General features: G+C 51.3%; 6 protein-coding genes across 6 annotated transcripts; 5 read left to right on the forward strand and 1 right to left on the reverse strand.

The window, feature by feature from the left end:
• Positions 1-147: 147 nt before the first annotated feature.
• EXG1_1 (exo-1,3-beta-glucanase) lies at positions 148-1775 on the forward strand (the record flags this gene model as incomplete). The annotated part of the gene is made up of 8 exons (XM_036772893.1): positions 148-279; positions 329-492; positions 544-711; positions 765-911; positions 964-1009; positions 1063-1091; positions 1160-1304; positions 1359-1775. The coding sequence occupies 8 exons, from the start codon at positions 148-150 to the stop codon at positions 1773-1775; spliced, it is 1248 nt and encodes a 415-aa protein (XP_036634366.1).
• A 1626-nt stretch (positions 1776-3401) lies between these two features.
• On the forward strand, positions 3402-5853 carry PC9H_003301 (uncharacterized protein; the record flags this gene model as incomplete). Its single annotated transcript, XM_036772894.1, has 8 exons — positions 3402-3416; positions 3470-3487; positions 3550-3650; positions 3704-3855; positions 3908-4067; positions 4114-4218; positions 4272-4421; positions 4485-5853. The coding sequence occupies 8 exons, from the start codon at positions 3402-3404 to the stop codon at positions 5851-5853; spliced, it is 2070 nt and encodes a 689-aa protein (XP_036634367.1).
• A 428-nt stretch (positions 5854-6281) lies between these two features.
• Positions 6282-7817, forward strand: UAP1_1 (UDP-N-acetylglucosamine pyrophosphorylase; the record flags this gene model as incomplete). The annotated part of the gene is made up of 2 exons (XM_036772895.1): positions 6282-6882; positions 6934-7817. The coding sequence occupies 2 exons, from the start codon at positions 6282-6284 to the stop codon at positions 7815-7817; spliced, it is 1485 nt and encodes a 494-aa protein (XP_036634368.1).
• Positions 7818-7957: 140 nt separating this feature from the next.
• On the reverse strand, positions 7958-10162 carry PC9H_003303 (uncharacterized protein; the record flags this gene model as incomplete). The annotated part of the gene is made up of 12 exons (XM_036772896.1): positions 7958-8056; positions 8124-8207; positions 8258-8429; positions 8495-8530; positions 8581-8642; positions 8701-9174; positions 9238-9285; positions 9336-9353; positions 9405-9475; positions 9536-9608; positions 9670-9737; positions 9796-10162. The coding sequence occupies 12 exons, from the start codon at positions 10160-10162 to the stop codon at positions 7958-7960; spliced, it is 1572 nt and encodes a 523-aa protein (XP_036634369.1).
• A 717-nt stretch (positions 10163-10879) lies between these two features.
• Positions 10880-14133, forward strand: PC9H_003304 (uncharacterized protein; the record flags this gene model as incomplete). The annotated part of the gene is made up of 8 exons (XM_036772897.1): positions 10880-12092; positions 12167-12251; positions 12307-12889; positions 12951-13148; positions 13206-13313; positions 13366-13489; positions 13556-13731; positions 13834-14133. 8 exons carry the CDS (start codon positions 10880-10882, stop codon positions 14131-14133), a joined length of 2787 nt encoding a protein of 928 aa, XP_036634370.1.
• Positions 14134-19409: 5276 nt separating this feature from the next.
• On the forward strand, positions 19410-20268 carry PC9H_003305 (uncharacterized protein; the record flags this gene model as incomplete). Its single annotated transcript, XM_036772898.1, has 4 exons — positions 19410-19442; positions 19507-19635; positions 19690-19782; positions 19846-20268. 4 exons carry the CDS (start codon positions 19410-19412, stop codon positions 20266-20268), a joined length of 678 nt encoding a protein of 225 aa, XP_036634371.1.
• Positions 20269-20410: the final 142 nt, after the last annotated feature.

Raw genomic sequence — 20410 nt, forward strand, 5'->3', positions numbered from 1 at the left:
CAAACCGTCCCACACTGAGCAGGCTTCGATTTCGATCACAAATTGCTTGATCGGCCGTTCTCAAAGCTTCAGCTACGTTACGGCTCGTCCTATAAAAGGCTCCCATCTTGGTATTGCCCAACCATCTGCCGCCATTCTCTATACAGCATGCTACACTCATTCTTGAGGGCGGTGACCTGCCTTTCTATTGCGTCCTCCTCCCTCGCCATAACGCCAGGCTTTCCCTATGGATCGCAGAAAGTCCGTGGGGTGAACCTTGGTGGATGGCTCGTCCTCGAGGTGCGACATAATCACTTTGACTCCATACACGATGTTGATATCACGCTAGCCATGGATTACGCCGTCATTATTTGACGCGACGGGAAACGACGCCATCGTCGATGAGTGGACGTTTGGCCAGCTTCAAGACCGGAATGTTGCCACTGCCGCGCTCAAGAAACACTGGGACACATGGATTACGGAGTCTGACTTCGCCGCTATTGCCGCTGCAGGGTTTGCATTATCATAAGCTGCTCAATACTCGACACTGAACTCGGCGAGCAGATTAAACCATGTGAGATTGCCTATCGGCTATTGGGCATTCGAAGTGGCTCCTGGCGAGCCCTTCATTCAAGGACAGCTTCCATATCTCACCAAGGCAGTCACTTGGGCTCAAAACCACAATTTGAAGCTCATAGTTGATCTTCATGGGGCACCAGGGAGTCAGAATGGGTGCGCATTCTCCTCCCGGCACCCTCTTCGGCCGCCAATCGCTGTTCTTTTAGGTTTGACAACTCCGGGCAGAAGAAATCATTCCCCGGATGGCACTCAAGCTCCAGCAACATCGCACGCACCAATGCCATAATCAAACGCATTGCTTCCATGTTTGCCACTCAGACATCTACGGTCCCCATCATTGCGCCTTTGAATGAGTTGAGTGATTTTATCATTCCATCGACTCCGTGATTGATTTCATTCCGACAGACCCGCTGGCTTCGATGGCCAAGCTGTACTAGATGCGACGCGTCAGGTGTGTTCGCCCGCTACTTCGACTCCATAGCAAAGTTCTCACAATGCCCGAAGTACTGGTTCGATAGCTATGGTAACATTCGGTATGTACCTTGGAGTATCATAAACATGATATGATCTTATCTAAGTACTGATGTATGACTTTTAATAGCTTTCCTTTCGGAACATCACAGCAAGGCAATACGGTTGTATTGATCCATGATGCCTTCCAGCCCTTGAGCTTCTGGGCTGATTTCATGGACCCTCCTCATTGGGAAGGTGTAGCTATGGACACCCATATTTACCAGATGTTCTCAGTGGCGGCACGTCTGTTCTGAGTCCTTTCCTGCATCGCCTAACGTCCTCCCTAGGAAAACCAAATGAGTCAATCTCAACATATCCAAACGGCATGCAATAAAGCTTCGTCCCTATCTTCGTTTCACCTCTGGACGATTGTTGGAGAATGGACACCTGCGGCCAACGATTGTGCTAAGTATCTCAATGGTCGTGGTGTTGGCTCTCGCTTCGATGGATCATTCCCCGGCTCGACTCGAGTGGGCAGCTGCACAGGGCTCACTGGGAAAGCTTCTTCCTTCAGCGCAAGCTACAAGACATTCCTCAGGCAATATTGGGAAGCGCAAGTCATCACGTTCGAGAAAGGCGCTGGCTGGATTCAGTGGACTTGGAAAGCTGAGATTGCGGACGAGTGGACATATCAGGCTGGGTTGGCGAATGGCTGGATCCCACAGAACCCGACGAGCAGGCAGTTCCCCAATATTTGTGGATAAATTATTCCCGTTCGCAGTCCCCTTTCTTTTGCTTTCCCTTTTGTCATGTTTTATACCCTCATTGTTTTTTAGTTTTCGTGACATCGCCTTACGTATTATCATGGCAATTCTACTGGTCCATTGAATGAATTGTCCCATGGGACCCATTGTCTCAGCCTTCAATTCATATTCTTTCTACGTGAGCACTCTTGTCCGACTCGAACCGCATCCCAAATATTCAGCGAGTACTCGAGTACCTTCAGGCGGACCGCTTCGTCGTACATGGCAGTGCCAAGGGTCGCAGACCGTGAGTAGAGTTGGTTTGATGGAGTTAGACGACTCCTTGTTGGGCACAAGAGACTCGTAATTGAAAAGAACGCCCCTTCGACGCGTCCCATCATATCCCCCTCCTCCCCCCATGCCCACCTTCCGCCTCTACAACCTCTCCAATGTTACTTCCAGGATTCTCCCTCCCAGTTCCTCAGCCGGCGGCCCAAGTGAAATTCAACTCTCCATAACAGGATTGCAGGCTTGCAGGGCCGCTGATCCAAATTGGTATACCATGTCTCAGATGCAGATTTAGGGGCTATACGCTGGTGGCCTCTGCTCTAGGTAACACGGAGGGCAGGAACGACTTTGTAGCTTGTTTTTATACCTCTACAACAGTTGGGTGTTAAGCAATGGGTCTTGGTGCATGCTCATCGTCGACTGCGGGCGGCCGTTCGACCTATATTCTCCCAACGACTGAGAGAACGCTCGCTGGAGGCAGCTCCCCCTCCCTTTTCAACGGTCGCGTTCGTCTTCCCCCCGCCGCAGTCCTCGATTCGCGCCAGCAATCCTTGCCCACTGTCCATGTAATGGGAACGGTCTACCATCCCCTCGCGTCAAGTCGTCCGACGTTTATCGTCGGCAACTCCTTTCACGCTGTATGGCACGGTGAGCTGATTTTATCCCCCCTCCCCCCTCCCCCCGAGAACATTCGTCGCTCAGCGAAGGTATTCATAAGCCAACCAAGGCCCCCAAGCAATGCAGTCTATGTCTATTTCGTTGGACAACTCCCCCCCGGGACAGGAAGATGTGGAGGCCCAAGCCACAGCTAATCCCCGTCAAGGTAGTTCGCTGAGAAAATGGGCTCCTCTGGGATGTGTGATGCTCCTCACCATGTACCTATGTTTGTCCCCCGTATTACGGGGCCAGTCTGTCTCCATCCCCCCAGGGATACCATGTAAGCCTCCCCGCTGAATATGCTTTGATTATGCAACGACGTTTACCCTATTTCTGTCTCAAGGACACCCCACCAGCAACATGACCACCCTTCACCGTTGCTGCTCGTTCGCTCTGACTTGCTCTCTTTCTGCTTTTCGTGTAATTTCAACGCTTCCGGCAACTGTACTATGCGTTATAGATGAGATTCCTGTTTCATGAAAACATACAACGGATATACTTGTTCTAGTAGATCATCCATCCATATACTCTAGTGATTTCTTCTCAACTAGTATTCTCCTGAAGAGCCCTGAGACCTCCTGTATCGAAAGGGGGATCATGCCATTTCGGTAAGCCGTGCTAATAATGCTCGGCATATCATATGGGACGACTGCTAATTACGACTCAAACTCGTTCACCGAACATCCCCCGTAAACTGCCAGCATGGCAAGCAAACAGGTTGGTGTTAGTCGTGGATTTGCACGTCGACCAGGACTGATATTCCCCTCCAGCTAGGAAAGCTACGCCAGGTTAGCATTGTTCACCATTGCTCAGTGTCGATAACAGTGCATGGCGCTCATTATATTTACAGTGGGCTGGCGAAGTAATTTCGACGCGTGACAGGACCACGTACACTGAAGAATTCAAGGAGGTCGAGAAGGATATTGAGCTGAGGAAGAGCGGCGCTGAGCGGTACGTTGTGCAGCGAAGCATTCTGACGGTGCACTAATGTACCATGAACCCAGTCTCTTCGCGGCCTGTGAATCATACCACCGTGCCTTAACGAAGAAGAAGGACTCGGATGCTCTGGATGATCCAGAGAAGCTGCTGCCCATTGATGCCTTAGGCATCGTCATGATTGTGCATGGCGAGGAGGTCCCTGAAGAGTCAATATATGGTTGGTGAATTGCGTACGACACACATCGAGTCTGATATGTATCCATCATTAGGCTCTTCTCTGCTGAAACTTGGTCGTGCTCATTGCAAAGTGGCAACTCTACAAGAAGCATACGCCCTCACATTCCAGGACACATTCCTTAGATCTGTCGAAAGATTCCAAGAAGATGTTAAGGAGTACGAGGCTCATAAGAAGAAGCTTGAGAGTCGGAGGTACGGTGCTCATTCATTACCCGTTCCTGACTGAACCGTTTTCAAGATTGAGCTACGACGCAGCCTTTGCGAAGGCCGAGAAGGCTAAGAGCAAGAAGGAGAAGGACAAACGAGAGGCAGAGGAGGAACTGGAGCTTGCCAAGCAGCGCTAGTGCGTGTGATGTATGCTCGTCTCTGTTCTCTGACTGATTCATCGGCTTATAGCGAGGAAACACTCGAAGATGTCCGCGTCATGATGGAGGCCATCCAAGCCAGCGAAACCGAATTACAGAACGACCTCACCGCTTTTCTAGAGCTGGAGATCAATTTCGTGGAGCAATATCTCGCTGTGATGCAAGAGGTCAAAGCTGACTGGTGATTGTCTCTTCATGCTCAGTAGCTTATCAAACTCGTGCTCATACTCATCTCATCCACCAGGCCCACCACTATTAATAGCAACAAGCGCTCGCCACCACTGCTGAAGCACGCGATGTCGAAGTCCGGTTCTGTTCGATCGAAGCGATCGACAAAATCGACGCGTTCTGTCGGAAGGGCAACTCCTGTTGCTGCTGCCGAGGATTCCGAAGACGACTCCCCGCGTCTTGCCCCAGCGCTTAGCCGCAGGTCTTCCGCACATGGGCGTTCTGATTCCATCTCCAGCAAACCACCATCTCGTCCTGCTTCTCGGACATCGCGTAAACGCAGTGATAGTTCGGCCACAGCGAACGGGGATAAGGAGAAGAACGACAAATCACCGAAGAAGTTGGGCGTTTCTGGTTGGGTAGGATGGGGCAAGAAGACCAAGGACTTCTCGACTCTGGACGGCGATGAGATGACCGAACGGGAGGCCGGGGACAACGATAAGCAGGTTCACCACAAGGCCAGCAGTTCGTCGTTTTCCAGACGTTTCAAGGACAGCCTTTCCACTACGTCGCCCAAAGTCCCTCCGCGTGTCCTGAAGACCCCATCTCAACATGACCTGAAGACGGTCAGGGCCTTGTACGACTTCAATGGGTCCTCTGATGAACTATCCTTCAAAGTCGGTGACGAGATTGTGGTCGTTAACGAAGTCCTAGAAGAATGGTGGATGGGAGAACTCGGCGGCAGAAAGGGTCTATTTCCGACATCCTACACTACAGTCGTGCCTGCGACGCAATCACGGAAACCATCACCTCCACTGCGCAATCCTTTGCAAAAGAGTCCCAAGACGAAGCGACTCTCGATATCCTCTGAGGAAGGGGCGGTCCAAAGGCCCTTGATTCATGATGCTTCCGAAGCGAGTGAATTAGAAGACGAAGAGCACATACTCAGTGGACGTCTCGTATCTAGCGCTAGCCCCTTCTATCTTCCTGGTGCAAACAATGATAGCAGTGGCACGGAGGACGATGACCTGAATGATCGTGTGGCCAAGTGGAAGCACGACGTTAATGGAGGCTCTAATGACTCTCTATCTCATGCGAAGGCAACGGTTGAGACGACATCTTCTCCTTTTCATCCCCAGCCACCCCTGCTTCGACGAGCTGATACCTCTTCTGGCATAAAGAAGACCCCGCCACCACCTCCGCCACCGCGCAGGCACTCCACGAACTTACTCACCAGTCCGCCGTTGCCTCCGCGTAAGCCTGCTAGCACGTCCAGTTCGTCTATGTTAGACGTCACTCCAAACGCGTCAAATAACAATGTCGGCTATGATGTCTCGCCATTCGAGAGCACAAGCGAACTCGCTGGATGTAGCCAGTTCCGTCAGAATCCTTTCAAACCCAAGGGTACATGTAGTAACTGTTTCCAGTTTCATCACGATTTCTAGGTAGTTTACATATTATCTGATTGCTGCTCTCTATATAGTATACATCATTGTCGCGTTGATCGTAGGCTCTAATGCTCCCATATTACTTGTACACATTAGACTATCTCACATAGGATCATTTGGTTTATGACATCCCACCAAGTTGACATACTTTCGGGCGTAAAATAGTGGTAATCAAACGCTTCAAGTGTCACATCAACGTATCATGTACTAGGTGCTTCGTATGGCTGATTGGCAGTGGGGAATCTTGCCCGCCGAAGCCCAGGGCGCGATTCTCAAACATAATCATACCTGCGGTGAGACGCACGAGTTGCTGTGCACGTTGGTAACGCACTGTTAGATGTTGTACCGACGGCAACTACCGAGTATATATATTGCAGGCCCTTGCATTGTGATCATCATACCCCACTAGAGTCTCCCTCCAACCCATGGCCCCAATCGATAAACTCCAAGCGCGGTACGAAGCCGCTGGGCAAGGCCACCTCCTCAAATTCTGGCCTGAGCTCAACGAGACCGAGCGCGATGCCTTGAGAAAGCAGCTGGAGGCCCTCGACATCGAACGCGTCAACCGCATCTTCAAGAAGTCGATTGAAGCCGAATCGAGGGCGTCTGACCCGAGCGTACCCAGCGATCCTATAGAGCCCCTTCCACAAGAGCTGTCCGACTCCGTCGTCGGCGCTCCGGAGAAAGAAGCGGAATGGAGGCAGGTTGGCTTGGACGCCATCGCGCGAGGCGAGGTCGGGGTCTTGCTGATGGCGGGCGGTCAAGGGACGCGATTAGGCAGCAGCGCGCCCAAGGGGTGCTACGACATTGGACTCCCATCCCACAAATCGCTGTTCCAGTACCAGGCAGAGCGCATCGCGCGCTTGCAAACGGTGGCCGAGAAGGAGCGCGAAAAGCCAGCGGGGTCGGTCATCATCCCCTGGTATGTCATGACCAGCGGCCCAACACGAAAGGACACGGAAGATTACTTCAAGGAGCATCGCTTCTTTGGCTTGAGCCCGAAGAACGTGATCTTCTTTGAACAAGGTAATCGCGTTATCAACCCATTGGGAAATCTGTGACTTATGCTTTGGCTAGGAACGCTCCCATGTCTCACGATGGACGGCAAGGTGTTCCTTGACACCAAGTCGCATGTAGCCGAAGCCCCCGATGGCAATGGTGGTCTTTACGCTGCCACCCGCTCACCGCTCTCCCCATCGGACCCATCACGAACTGTGCTTTCCGACCTGGCCGCCCGAAAGATCCTGTACGTACATGCATACTGCGTGGACAATTGCCTGGTCCGCGTCGCCGACCCCGTCTTCATCGGGTACTGCATCTCAAAGCAAGTAGAGTGTGGCGCAAAGGTCGTCCCAAAAGCCTCGCCAACCGAATCAGTCGGTGTGGTCGCCTACCGTGGAGGGAAGCCCAGCGTAGTTGAGTACAGCGAGATATCCAAGGAGCAGGCTGAGAGGAGAGATCCATCGGGAGAACTTACCTTCCGCGCAGGCAACATCGCCAATCATTTCTACACCACGCAGTTCCTAAACTCAGTAGAGGCCTTCGAGGAGGAGCTCGCGTTCCACATCGCCCGCAAGAAGATCCCTCACGTTGACTTCGAGTCCGGAGAGTCCCTCAAACCGTCCAAGCCCAACGGCATGAAGCTCGAGATGTTCGTATTTGACGTGTTCCCATACACAAAGAACTTCGCCGTGCTAGAGATCGCGAGGAACGATGACTTCAGTCCTCTCAAGAATGCCCCCGGTACTGGCAGTGACGATCCTGAAACCAGCCGTAGAGACTTGCTTCAACAGCACAAACGATTCCTCGAAAAGGCCGGCGCGACCGTCAAAGAGGGCGTAGAGATCGAGGTGTCGCCGTTGGTGAGTTACGCTGGAGAAGGGTTGGAGGACATCAAAGGCAAAGTATTCAGTAAATCTGGAATGGTAGAAGGCGTGGAAGAGCTAGATGCGTTAGTATGAAGAGCAGAGCTGGAAACCAGCTTGGATTTTGGACTGGATTACAGGACTTTTCCTTTCGTATAGCATTTTCGTACTTTCAGATTATAGTTCTCAACGTCGTGTCGCCTAGCAAGAGAGAATCAAAGGTCCAATTGCAATTGTCAACTACCAACGGTGCCATTGGGTAACTTCGTCCCTCCTTTTTTCTCTAGCTCTTCTCTGAGAGACGCAAACAGCCGCTGCGATCGCTCTGATGAAGGCTGGTTGGATAGTCACAGGTTAGTCAATATCGCATTACGGGTTGAGGTGAGGTGAGTGTATGCGCACCTCTTTACAGCATATTATTAGCTTGTCAATGAGTTTCGTTTGCTCATTCTGTACGGTTTGCAGCTCCTTCTTTAACCGCTGTATCTAACGGAAGTTGAGCCAAAAGAATACGCTAAATGGGAGTGCATGCGAACCTCTTCTTCATGTTTGTCAGCTCGAGCTTTCTCCCCTTCTGCTAACGCTCGTTGCTCTGTGGCTCTTGCGCGGGACAGGAGGACTTCTAGCTCTTTCGAACGGATGACGCATTCGAAATGTCGTTCTCGAAGTTCGTACTGCCGGAGTACTTCTTTGATGCGGTCTCGAGTGCTATATTGCGAAGGAAGTCAGAGGGACTTGGTTTTCAGCGCAATAAAAGAGTATTCGATACATACACTCCGTCGAAGATCTCTTCTAGTGTGCGTCGAGCCCTATATAGGATGTCAGGATCTACGGGGATGGTAACGCAAAGAAAGCGCACTCCTGGGGATTCTCACTCCAATTCTTCTTCAGAGTCTGTCGCGCCGGCTCGCTGAATCCGTCCTACTCCAGTCAGCCCACCGCACTTATCCACCAGGTATATGCATATCCAGTAGCTCACCCATTCATCGAGTCCCGGGCCCACGGTGAGGTCCATGAGCTCAACGGCTAAGATCTCATCCCCATCCTCCATCGCGATATCTTCAGGCGTCTGGTCCGCCTCCACCGACCGCCCATTATGGCTGAAGATGAACTGCATACCCGGCTCGCCCTTCGCGCTCCCGTTCCCATTTACGTTCCCGTTCCCATTCGCCTGTCCCGAGGATACATGCGCTCCCCCGTCCGCACCGCCGTTCTCACTCCCGCTCCCGCTTCCATTCGTCAAAGGCCCCATCTTCCCGCCCGTTTTCTCCATCCGCTCCGTCCACGCCCCGAACAGCCTCGACAGCCTCGCCTTGCGCCCGATCTTGAAGAAGAGCTCCGCGCGGTATCGGCACACGACTTTGACGACGATGTCGGGGCTCTCGCGGAATTTGTCATCCTGCTGCTTCGCTTTGTCCGCGCGTCTGCTCAGGTCGTTCTTCATCTGCATGAGCTGGCGAGGACGTATGGATATGTGAGAATGGAGGGTAGATGAGTGGATGGGGGAGGACGGTACCTCTTCCTGTGCATCCTCGACACATTGGGACATTCGCTTTGTATCTTCCTGTATATTCTGATGAGTTGGAGTAGGGTTGAAGGATGAGTAATACGGACTCGCAGACGCTTGTTGTCCTGCAGCAGGCTGTCAGCAAGCACATAAGAAAGTCAATGGTATGGAATGACCTTCTGGAGCTCCCGGGCCAAGTTCTCGATCTTGGCCTTTGTCTGGTTGGCCTTGGTCAACTGCCCTTTGGCTGCAATCCCAGTAATTAAGATCTTGCTTTACACGAACATCCTGTATGACAATGGCGCACCTGTGTCCTTGTCTTTAACTAGCTTCTGCTTCTCTTTAGCGTGATCCCGTTCAACCCGCTTCAGTTCTGCAAACTATGCGCGTTAGACTTGGGTCAGCACAGAGGATCACTAGTACAGACGGCGGGCCATTCACCAGCTCTATGTATTTGGCGTGGATGGCATTTTCTCCCATCCCTTTCACCGACTTCTGGGCTTCTTCCGCTGTGAGGCCGAGAGAGGGAGATGAATACCGGAACAGTCGATGCTACGGGCTACGCACCGAAACGACGTTCCTCCTCCTCTTCCAGGACTTCCTCCTCTTCAAGCGCGGCAATCCTATTCTTCAAAGTTTCATACATTGTAGCAGGATCGACGGGTGCGTCATTGGCTTTCTTCTTGCCCTTCTGTGTCTGCGGGTGGGCCCCGTTGACGGTCGTGTGTGTATGATTGTGATTGTGGGTGTGGGAATGGGTATGCGCGTTTGTGCCGTTTGCGAGATTCGGGGGTGGGGCATGGGAGGTGTGGGTGTGGTTTGGTGGCCCAGGTGGCGCGGCTGCTGGAGCGGGGGGTGCTGGGCCGGGTGGTGGTCGCGCTGACCTGACAGGCGCGCTCGATGTGGGGTTCGGTGCACTCACGGCCGCCGCCATTCAAACCGTAAAGCAAGGGGGATGCTGGTGCAGATGCAAGGTGGGCGTGCACTATATAGCAGTATCCAGGTGCGGTCTGGTTTCAACAAAGCCTTTGTGAGATGGCCGTCGTTTCAAAGAAACTGCTGTGGTACTCACTCGCTGCAAGGTAAGGTCAAAGAAACGAAGGCTGGTGCAGCGGACAGTTCGTGAAAGAGAGGAAGAGAGCTAGTGGTAAGCTGAGGCTAAAAACAGCGAAACTCCTAACATGTGTCCTCTGGCAAAATTCTCGGCGGCACCTTTTCGACAGAGCTCATGCAGCAGATTCACCGACGGATTCCAGCTCACAGGACGTTGACAGCAAATCAGCTCTAGATGCTATTACCCGTATGATTGGTAGTAATTCAAACCAAGCGTCTACACAAGCAACACCGCAAATTTGATTGAGTTTATCCCAGTATTCGCCTCGACGTGATCAAATTTGCGGCGACCAGCAGCTATTCCATTGATCGTTTGACTTGCGAATTCTCTGCGACGACTGGCCCAATGATGGGACTCTTGTCACTCACAGATGTGACATCGCGTGACTCATTTACTGGACCATCACATGACGGGACGCGTCTCAGTTTGTCCCACAGTCACATCCACCGACCTTCATTCCGTACCATCATCATTACTGTCATGGAACCAGGTGAGACGCCCCTCCCTCGAGAATAACTGAATATATTGAACACATACATGCCAGCTCGTAAACGGCAACGCTTGTCTACGGGCTCCTCCCCAGTATATGAAGGAGACGTTCTCAATCTAAGTCAGGAAGACCTACGAGCCATGGATGAACTAGAGGCCAAACTGTCGCAACCATCGTCGCCGTCACACAGAAAGTCGATGTCTGGATGGCTGCATCGTGAGAGGTCTCCCTGGCGCGAAGAAGTCCCTGGCGGAGGCGCGAGGACAGGTGAAATGGGTGGTGCTCAGTCGCAGGGGGAGTCAATCGGGATACTAGGGGAACCTTCCTCCGTGCGTTCCCTATTTCAGACTGCCTCTACCGTCCATCCAGAGTCGGACGACGCGTCGGAAGCTCCGCCAGTGGACAACTACAGCGCTTGGTTTGAGCCAGGTTCCCCCTCGGCAGTCGCATCCTTCCACACGGCCAAATCTTTAGTCGTAGAAAGCATAGAAAGCACCGAAACCGCCGAAGAGGTTCCTTTCATCGGCTTTAAGATGACATCTGACAAGGGTATCGTCATGCCTTCAGCTGCTGCTCTGGCAGCTGCGCGAGATAAGATGGGGGAAATTTGGCGAGATGACTACGATGAGAATACATCCCCAGCTGGCGCATCCACACCACAAGTAACTCAGCCACCTTCTGCGCCTTCCCCAGCTTTCTCCCCCGAAAGACCTGCTCTTCGTGCTCGGCAGAATCAGTACTCCCCTGGAACGCCATCTCCATCTGGAATCGCGCCCGCAGGCTCGCTCGGACCCTCTGCAGGGAAGGGAACAGCGAAGGCATTCCAACCACCATTACTCAAACCCCCTCCACATCAAGCTCAAACAGCGGCCAGTCATATGAATTCCCCGCTCAACCCCAACGCCAAACGCAGTGGATTTCAATCTGCAGCGCATGCATCCTCGCAACATTCTCAACCTCAACCGCAAGCTCTACCACACACTCCAGCCAGTCTGCCATATAAAGTTCCTACTTCGTCCATGTTTACTACACCTGTTCGACTTGGCGCAGGGACACCCGTCCGTAGACATGCGCCTGCGCCCTTTAAGACTCCCTTTAAAGCTGGAGTGAGACCGCCACAAGCTTCGTCGCAAATGACTCCCAAAGCAACACCACAACCATTGGCTCGAGTTAAAGCTGTTGCTGGACCTTCGTCCCCAGCTGTGTCGACGCCGAAGAAGGTACCGCAGACGCCGGTTAAATCATCCTTCTTTAATTTAAGTAAGTTTAGACGCATAGTCGTAGGTCAATCTGTTTTCTGTTTGTATGCTGATAGGTTCGTCGTGCGCATGTAGCGAAACCACCAAACCGACATACCCTGGCTTCATCTGGCCTGCATCCTCAGTCTTACTCACTAGATGATCTTCGCACTTTGGGCATGTACGTGCAGATTTACCAAGGAACCGACGTGCCCTTATTAACGTCCATTGTCCAGAGACCCAACTGAACTATCAGCAATGACACCCACTCTCGCACCATTCTACACCTTCCATACTTCATCAGACACCCCGGCTCTTCTCACCACACAGGCTACGCAGATCACGAGGCTCGGACCCAGCGCGGCATTCGATCAGCTCATCGAGCGCGGATGCACACTTGCTACCAAATTGTGGGTGGAGAACCACTGGTGCCTCATCCTCTGGAAACTCGCCGGCATGGTCGCGCTTGAGCCCGAGAAAGAGGGCGATCCGGAGACGAAGCGGTGGTGCTGGAAGGAGGTGATGAGGCAGATGGTCTACCGGTATGAAAGGGAGCTGAACGGTGGCTCGCGGCCTCCGCTCCGGTTAATTGCGACACAAGACGCACCGGCGTCGTGTCCTATGGTGTTGTGCGTGTCGAATATTACGTGGTCTGAAGCAGCCGTTCGGGAAGATGGAACGAGTGCAGAGCCCTGTCCTGAGCTTGAGGTCACCGATGGGTGGTATAGGCTCCGTGCACGAGTTGATGAGCCTTTAGCCCGCGCTATACGCGCTGGTACCATTCGTGTGGGGAGGAAGCTGGCGGTTGCTGGTGCTCGGGTTAGTCAAAAGCCCTCTTTCTTAATTCGCGGCCGCTAATATATATGCTCCTCTTCTTCAGTTATCTTCAGAACGCAAAGACCCCATGGAGATCCTCGAAGCATACAACTCCGTGCAGCTGGTCCTCAGCGGGAACTCGTCACATCTAGCCCCATGGCACGCGAAGCTGGGATTCCAGCGCGGACCGTTTGTCTCCACGCTGAATAGTCTGACGCACGACGGTGGTGTTGTTTCTGTCATGGATGTCGTTGTTATCAAGGTCAGCATTCACGCATTTCCATATGATATGTGAGTACGTTGTTCAAGCGGAATGTAGATGTACCCCATCGCGTATATCGAGTTCCTGGAGAACGAGGCGGGCGAGAAGTCCCGCGAGGGGCCAAGGACGGAATCGCAAGAGGCCGCCGTCATGGAGAAGTGGAAGGTATTTGTCGTTACCCTTAATCTTCCTTCCCTGTTTTTCATGTGATCATTAGCGACGAAGGGAAGTCGAGGCCTCGAAGCTGAGGGAAGAGCTGGAGAAGAGGCTTTCCCGGTACGAGTCGTACGCTGAGCGTATGGAGCATAAAGCTGGGCCGCATTTCCGACCTGGTGAAGATGGTAAGTCTTGTCATTGACGAGAGGGAGCGTTGCCGGTGCTAATCATACTATGTGTGATTGGTTTAGACGGTCCATCAGACCGTGTCGAGAACCTATATGATGCGCTGGAAGATCCCGCCACTGCGAGTGCGACACTGTCTACTGTTAGGGCTTCCGACGCCGGCTGGTTCGCCCGTGTTATACGCGAGCGAATCGGGAAGGAGCGCGAAGCAGCCACAGATGAGATGGAACGCGAGCTTGATGTAAGTTTTGCCCTTTCCCATCTCCCGTTTCCCATCATCATCCCGCATCCGAACGCGACACTGACAATCATTAACAATGATACGCTTTCAACGCATCAACAGAGCATCTGCCCACCGCGGAACGTGCGCAATTTCCGTGTTCTGGAGGTGCAGGATACGTGCACGCGCCGGAGGCCTGCGAATCGCACTGCGCAGCTCACTGCGTGGGATGTGCTGAAGCTGACGTTTTCGGAGGGGGGAGAGGCGGGATCGTTCCAAGTGGGACAGAGGTTCCAGGTTACGAACCTCGTACCGAGTCAGCGGAGTGCGTGGATGGATCTCGAGCCCGGGTCGATGGTGTACCTCAGCACCCGCAACGATACGCGATGGACGAAGCTCAAGGCGACTCAACAATCAATGTGATCACCCGTCCCCGATACATACTGTATCCATTAGCTATTTGTTATCCATGATATGGTGGGAAATTATCAATTAGCACCAACTCAGATTCCACCACATGTTGTACTTACAGCTTACAATTGCATTCTATTTATGATGGTCTCAGTCATCTAGTCAGGCTATCAGTATCAGTTCAGTCCAGTCTCCAGTCATAGCCCAGTCTTGTCTTGAGCAAGGCATATCACTTATCTCTTCCTTGATTCCTTACTTGGAAGCTGTCACATTGTCATGGCTCAGTTTTTCCCTTTTCTCTTCCCCTATGTATCACATGACAGACAGATATTTGCTTATGACATATTGCTTATGTCCCTGGGCTGTATTACTAACTACCTTAGTCAGAACCTCACCATAGACACATGGGCACAGTATATGACATCATGCCTCATGGTGATATGTTAAGGATTCCATGGAAAGCCAACAGACTATGGCATGTAGGTAGACATGAGGACTATGCATGTACAGTAGTATATAGGATTGAATACCACACCCAGAGATGTTAACTTGTTCTCTATTACCACTTGCATTAGTGCCTAAGTCAGAACTTGCCTTACCTTTCTAAACATCTTTTACTACTATTACCTTGTCTCTCTTGCTGGGTCTGCATGCACTTTATTGTGTATTACTGTTGCTGTTATGGTCGGACGTTTCTTTTCCTTTCCAACTATCTTTTCTTATCTTATCAGGCACGTGATGTATTACGACATACTACTTACATCATCCAGGCCGTCTTACTAATGGTCTCAGTCAGCGCCTCGCCGCTACTGCATGGGCGCAGTCAACAAGCGTCATACCGCATGCAGCTGAGCTAAGCATTCCATGGAAAGACGGCAGGATACAGCATGTAGTTAGACATGAGGACGTAGCATGTATAGTAGTATATACTAATAAACACCCAGAGACGTTAACTCGTTCTCTTGGGAATACCGCTAACACTAGTGCCTAAGTCAGCGTCTTCGTTCCTGCTCCTCTCTTCTCTCAAACTCTTTATCTCTTACTCTGATTCTTGTCGGGTCCGCGTACACCTTACAGTGTATTAGCGTCGCCCTAACAGAAGAACGAGTTAACCCCTGTACGCCCACCCAGCAGCGTTAATCTGCGAAGAACCAACGTCAAACGCAGGATACGTTCCACCAAATCCTTTTCTCCAAATTCCTTAACATTTCTTCCATTTCATTCAATAGCGCCGTTAGCGCTTGATTGTTTATTTCATACCCCTATAGCCGTGCACCCTATTCGAACAACCGACTCTACACTCTAGCGGGGTAGCGTTTAGACGACTCTCTGAGTGAGTCTTCAGGCGTTGACTGATCACCAACCCTCGGGGAAGGGTCAACATGCAGAGTGCTGGGCAGAGAAAGAAGGCCCTACTCTGTTTGTTCAGCAAGACGGTGTACCGCTTCGCATCTAGTAGCCGACGAAACCTAAATCGTCAATTTCATTTGCTCAGGCACCGGCGCGTGCTAGTTTGAAACTTGAAATTGATTGACAGGAACCCCGTATGCCCCCATCCCGCTCCCATCTCACCCGATCACACATTTACATGGTCTTCCTGTACTACCTAATCCCCGACCCAACCCTCAACCGATGAAACCAATGAACTGCCATCCAGGCACTGAAGAGCACCCCACAACTCTTCGAAACTATCATCATCCCAGTCTCTCCATCTAACCTCCAAAAGCCACCCCGTCACACTCCCGCTCGACACTTCTTTAACAGAAACAATGTCATACTCGATGACAAGACCGATCGCTGTGCAGCCCTACGACAGGCAGCAGAGGCCCGCACTTCTCGGGAGAGATACGTCAGCGGATGCAGCGGCCGCCGCAGGAACTAGTATCTGGGGAGGGGGAATGGACCCCAACATGCCAGCCACCTTTATTCCAAACCCACCAACACCACCGCAACAATCGAATGATATGATGGCGGCAATGAGGGAAATGATGGAGAGTATGGAGGCACGAATGGAGGCCCGGATTCAGCAGGCGCTGAACCAACGGAGCGGACCACCCAGCACGGGCAGTCAAAGGCCGCTTCCCCGGATACCCAGAGAGGCACCGCCGCCACCGCCCGGACAACCTACACCACCGCCGCCCCCGATGCCATTTGTAGACCTTCCCGACGCACCCCAAGCCAGAACTGGCCCGAAAATGGTGCGCCCGGAAGTATTCAACGGCGAGAGGGCAAAATGCCGAACATTCATCCGAAACATCGAGGTTTATGTTTTCGTAAACGCATACCAGTTTCCAAACGAGGCAACAAAAGTTTTGTTCCTCCTTTCCTACGTCCAAGGAAAGAAAGTTGACAATTGGAAAAATACGATGACGGGCAGAGTGCTGGAATGGCAAAGGACACAGGTACCAGACGAGCAGGTCTTGAGTCTTAGGAGGATCTGTCGGAGCCTCCAGGAGGCGTTTGGGGACCCCAACCCGCGGGATACGGCCATCACGGCCCTAGCCCATCTTCATCAAGGCTCGGACACGGCGGAGGACTACGTCATGAAATTCAACGCATATAAGGACGACACAGGCTACAACAACGTAGCCTTGGTCGAACTGTTCAAGAGAGGCTTGAACGCGGGGTTACTAACCCGGATATACGGTAGGAGGCCCCTACCAGGAAGATGTGAGGAATGGCAGGAGGAAGCTATCACCTTGGACAGACAGTGGAGAGAAGTGCAGGCCTACGCAAAGGCAGCACCGGCCAAACCAGCGGCAAAGACAATGACAACACCACAGAACCAGTGGCGCCCGTACTACCAGAAGCAGATGCCGCCCCAAAACCAACAACAGCAGCAGCAACAACCTGCGAAGCCCACACCCCCGGCTCCGCTGTCATACTCCAAATTGGGATTTGTAGTAAGTGACATGAATATTAGAGTTTTATAGCTATTTCATACGCTACTATAAAACCAAGGCATACGCTTGCAAATTGAGTCAAGTCGAATGGACCTCATATAACAATCATAGACATTATTTCCTACTTTCCCCTATTTACTCCTGGGACCCCTAATTAATATCCCAACATCCTATTAAGTCAACAAGTCTTAAATCACTATTTTACATGATAAGTAAAGATTGCGGAAATGACAAGAACTGTACGGAAAGTTGAAGCACTTTACGGAACCTTCTAGTATTTTGCAAATACTTATCAAAGTGACATTAGATCTTGTTCATGAAAAGCTCAAATAACTTGAAAGACATACAAGAACATAGTAGAATGTCTGAGAAGTTTGTAGAACTTTCCAGGATGTAACGGAAAACTGTACTTACTAAGCAGCAAGCCTTAACTTACTAAGCTTTGGCTTGGCCATTACAAATCATTGGCTTACTCCTGCTGAAATATGAGTCATTCAGAGATTCAGCACAGCCTTGAAATGCTTGGCATTGCACTGCCTCCTTTTCTCTGTAGTCTATATAAACCCCAAATTGTAGTAGATAGAAAAAGAGACTTTTTACCATCTTTCTTCTCCTGCCCTCATTTCTCATCCTCTTCCCTCCTTTTCTTTTGCAGTACCTACTTCTTATTAAGTAGAGTATTACTGTAGGTTACATAGTAAAGAATAAACTTGATTAGTTGATAATTGAGTGCTTCGACCTGTGAAACCCCTGCTAGAGAAATAAGATTACGTGTCTTGTGTACACCTAAGTCTTTATACTTTAGTGATTGCTCCCCAGTCGTATTGATTTTGTATAGACCGTTGCTGGCTAAGCATTAGACTATAGAATGATTCTATAGGTGTTTAGTAATAATATCGGAAGTGATCTAGCAGAAACGTCTGATCTAGAGCTTCATATTTCAGTTGAATTGTCGTATCGCAGTTTTGTATTATTGGAGCATTGCTAGTATACTCAGTCAGGAATATTCCTCCGTCTCAGTGCTACTTGTCTCAGTCAGTTTACTATTTGTTTGTGTTTACCTATGTATTATTCACTTGTTGAGTAGTTCGTACTAACGTGTTGTGAAGTGTTTTACCCTACACTTCTTTCTTTCCTTCCGTCCCTTCTACCCCTTTCCACTCCTATTTCCCCTATCTGTACTACTCGGTAGTATAGTTCCCAAAGCCATTATTATCAATAACACACCTCTCAGCCTGCACAACTTGGGTGACTGTTCGATCTATCTTGACTGATCCAACTACATCCAAAGCATTTAGTGAAAACCCCACTGAGTGTGACAGCGTCCAGTGACTCCGGAGTCTTCCTGCACTTCGGACACTTCGGACTTGCTCGGACTTGCTTTGGACACTTCGGACTTGCTCGGACTCGTCTATACACTTCGGGGCTCGTCCGGGTTACCTCTGTCCTCCTTCCCCGCTTCATTACTCTTCGCCCTTACTTCCCCAGGTCGCTGGCACGACTCCTGTGCATTTACCCTCCACTTCATTATCACATGTTTCCTCGTACCTTGTGATATTCATTCGGACCTGTGGCTGGTGTACTGTACAGTTATCCTGCATTCCTCTCACGCTACTACAGTATATACTTCGCTTCCTAGCATGGAGAATCCCCATCCTGTTCTCTTTGGATTCTCCCTCTGCTAGGTGAGCAGCCCTCTCATGTATTGTAGTTAGTCTTATTCATTATCTTTGGATTCTCCCTCTGCTAGGCTTGCACTGTGCGGCCATCTTGAGGTTGCCCTTACAATAAAGGCCAAGACCTGATTGTTCTCAAAAAGTGGAAGTGCACCAAAGGTGTGAACACTCAAAGACAGTGACAAGATGAGAGGATCAAGGCACATATTTAAGAGTGAGAGATGATGGGGGTGTGGAAACTGGAATACAGTAAGTAGGTATGCATATTATATTGGTAACAATGAGTCATGTGATCGCGAGTCATCGCGAGTCGGGGGGAATAGGAGAGAAACCCTTGTAAATACATTTACACTTATCTCAACAGTTGAATGAACTACAGTGCTTAGTATATAATATTGAATTCAACAGATAGCACTTTGTAGTGAACATATGCAGGTTCACACCTTACAAGCAGCTTGAACACTTCAGGGCCCTTGTGCTGGTTTAAGGATGGGTAGTATATTAGGTCAGCAAGTCCCTTGACGGGATCAGCGACCTGCTCAAGGAGAGGCCTGGCAAAAATCGCTACATAAACGACGAACAACATGCACCCCCTCTAAGCGACTCTGCTCTCCCAGCCTCACTCAAAACGTAATCGCGTCGCCCACCAGCGCGTTCTTCTTCTCCTTCACACCACCACTATCCCAGCACCTCCCCAGCTGTAGAAACAATGGACCCGTTATATCCTGAGCCACTCGAGCAGGTAAGGCACACCGTCCGAAACGTTTTTCTTCGGTGTTTTGACGGTGGTGTGCTAGGCTTTTCAGAGAGTCGAAGCAGAGACTGAGAGGCGCGCCCAGGAAGAGCTGGCCGCTGCACAGCGGAGTGCCGCCGATGGCCCTTCATCCGGTAAGGAGCGTCGGAGGGGGAGCATCTCGATATCCAAGCTCGGAGAGGTCAGTGAGGTGATTGTAGCGAAGTAACGAGCCAGTTTTGACAAGAATGGGTAGCTCGCGGTAGCAGGCCCTTCGGAGCTGCTGAGTAGTGGCCCTCCGACACCGAATCGGTTGTCGATGATCCCAAGTTTCTACGAAGATCAACTAGTATGTTCCCTCCCCGACACAACTTTCACCAACATAACTAATGACTTGTGTTGCGTTCATTAGAACCACAGCTTCGACTCATTCAGTTCCGCTCATCTGGGGCAGGACGCCGACACGGAGGAAGATCACGGCGTGACGCAGCTGCACATAGTCGGCGGGCGCCAGTCGATGTCCATCTCCAAGGCCGTAGGCAACCTACTTCCGCGGAAACTCAGCCGGGCGCGATCCGCGACGATCGTGTCCACCGAGGCGAGCACCAACGTGGTGATCGGGGTGTCGGTGGAGGAGGCGACGGCCGAGGCACACGATGCGGAGGGCGGTGAGCACCCCGTCGTCGTGGGTGCTGTTGTGTCCGGCCCGAGTACGCAAAGGCCCGTGTCGTCGGACTCCTCGTCGTTGGGTGGACGGATAGTGGGCCGTGCGCGGAGCCTGACGGAGAAGTTTCGTCGGAAAAGCACGAATGGACTGCAGGATCTCTCTTCGTGATCTCGGATTCAGAAGCTGGGCTTCATTTATTTATGATCATCTTTTGCTTACTTACGGATATCATTCATCTTGTTTTCGTTGCACAACATCTGTCGCACAACATCTGCATCAGCGATGCATCAGCATTCGAGCCTGGGCCATA

Source organism: Pleurotus ostreatus, assembly GCF_014466165.1.
Source record: "Pleurotus ostreatus strain PC9 chromosome Unknown scaffold_2, whole genome shotgun sequence".
NCBI lineage: Eukaryota > Fungi > Basidiomycota > Agaricomycetes > Agaricales > Pleurotaceae > Pleurotus > Pleurotus ostreatus.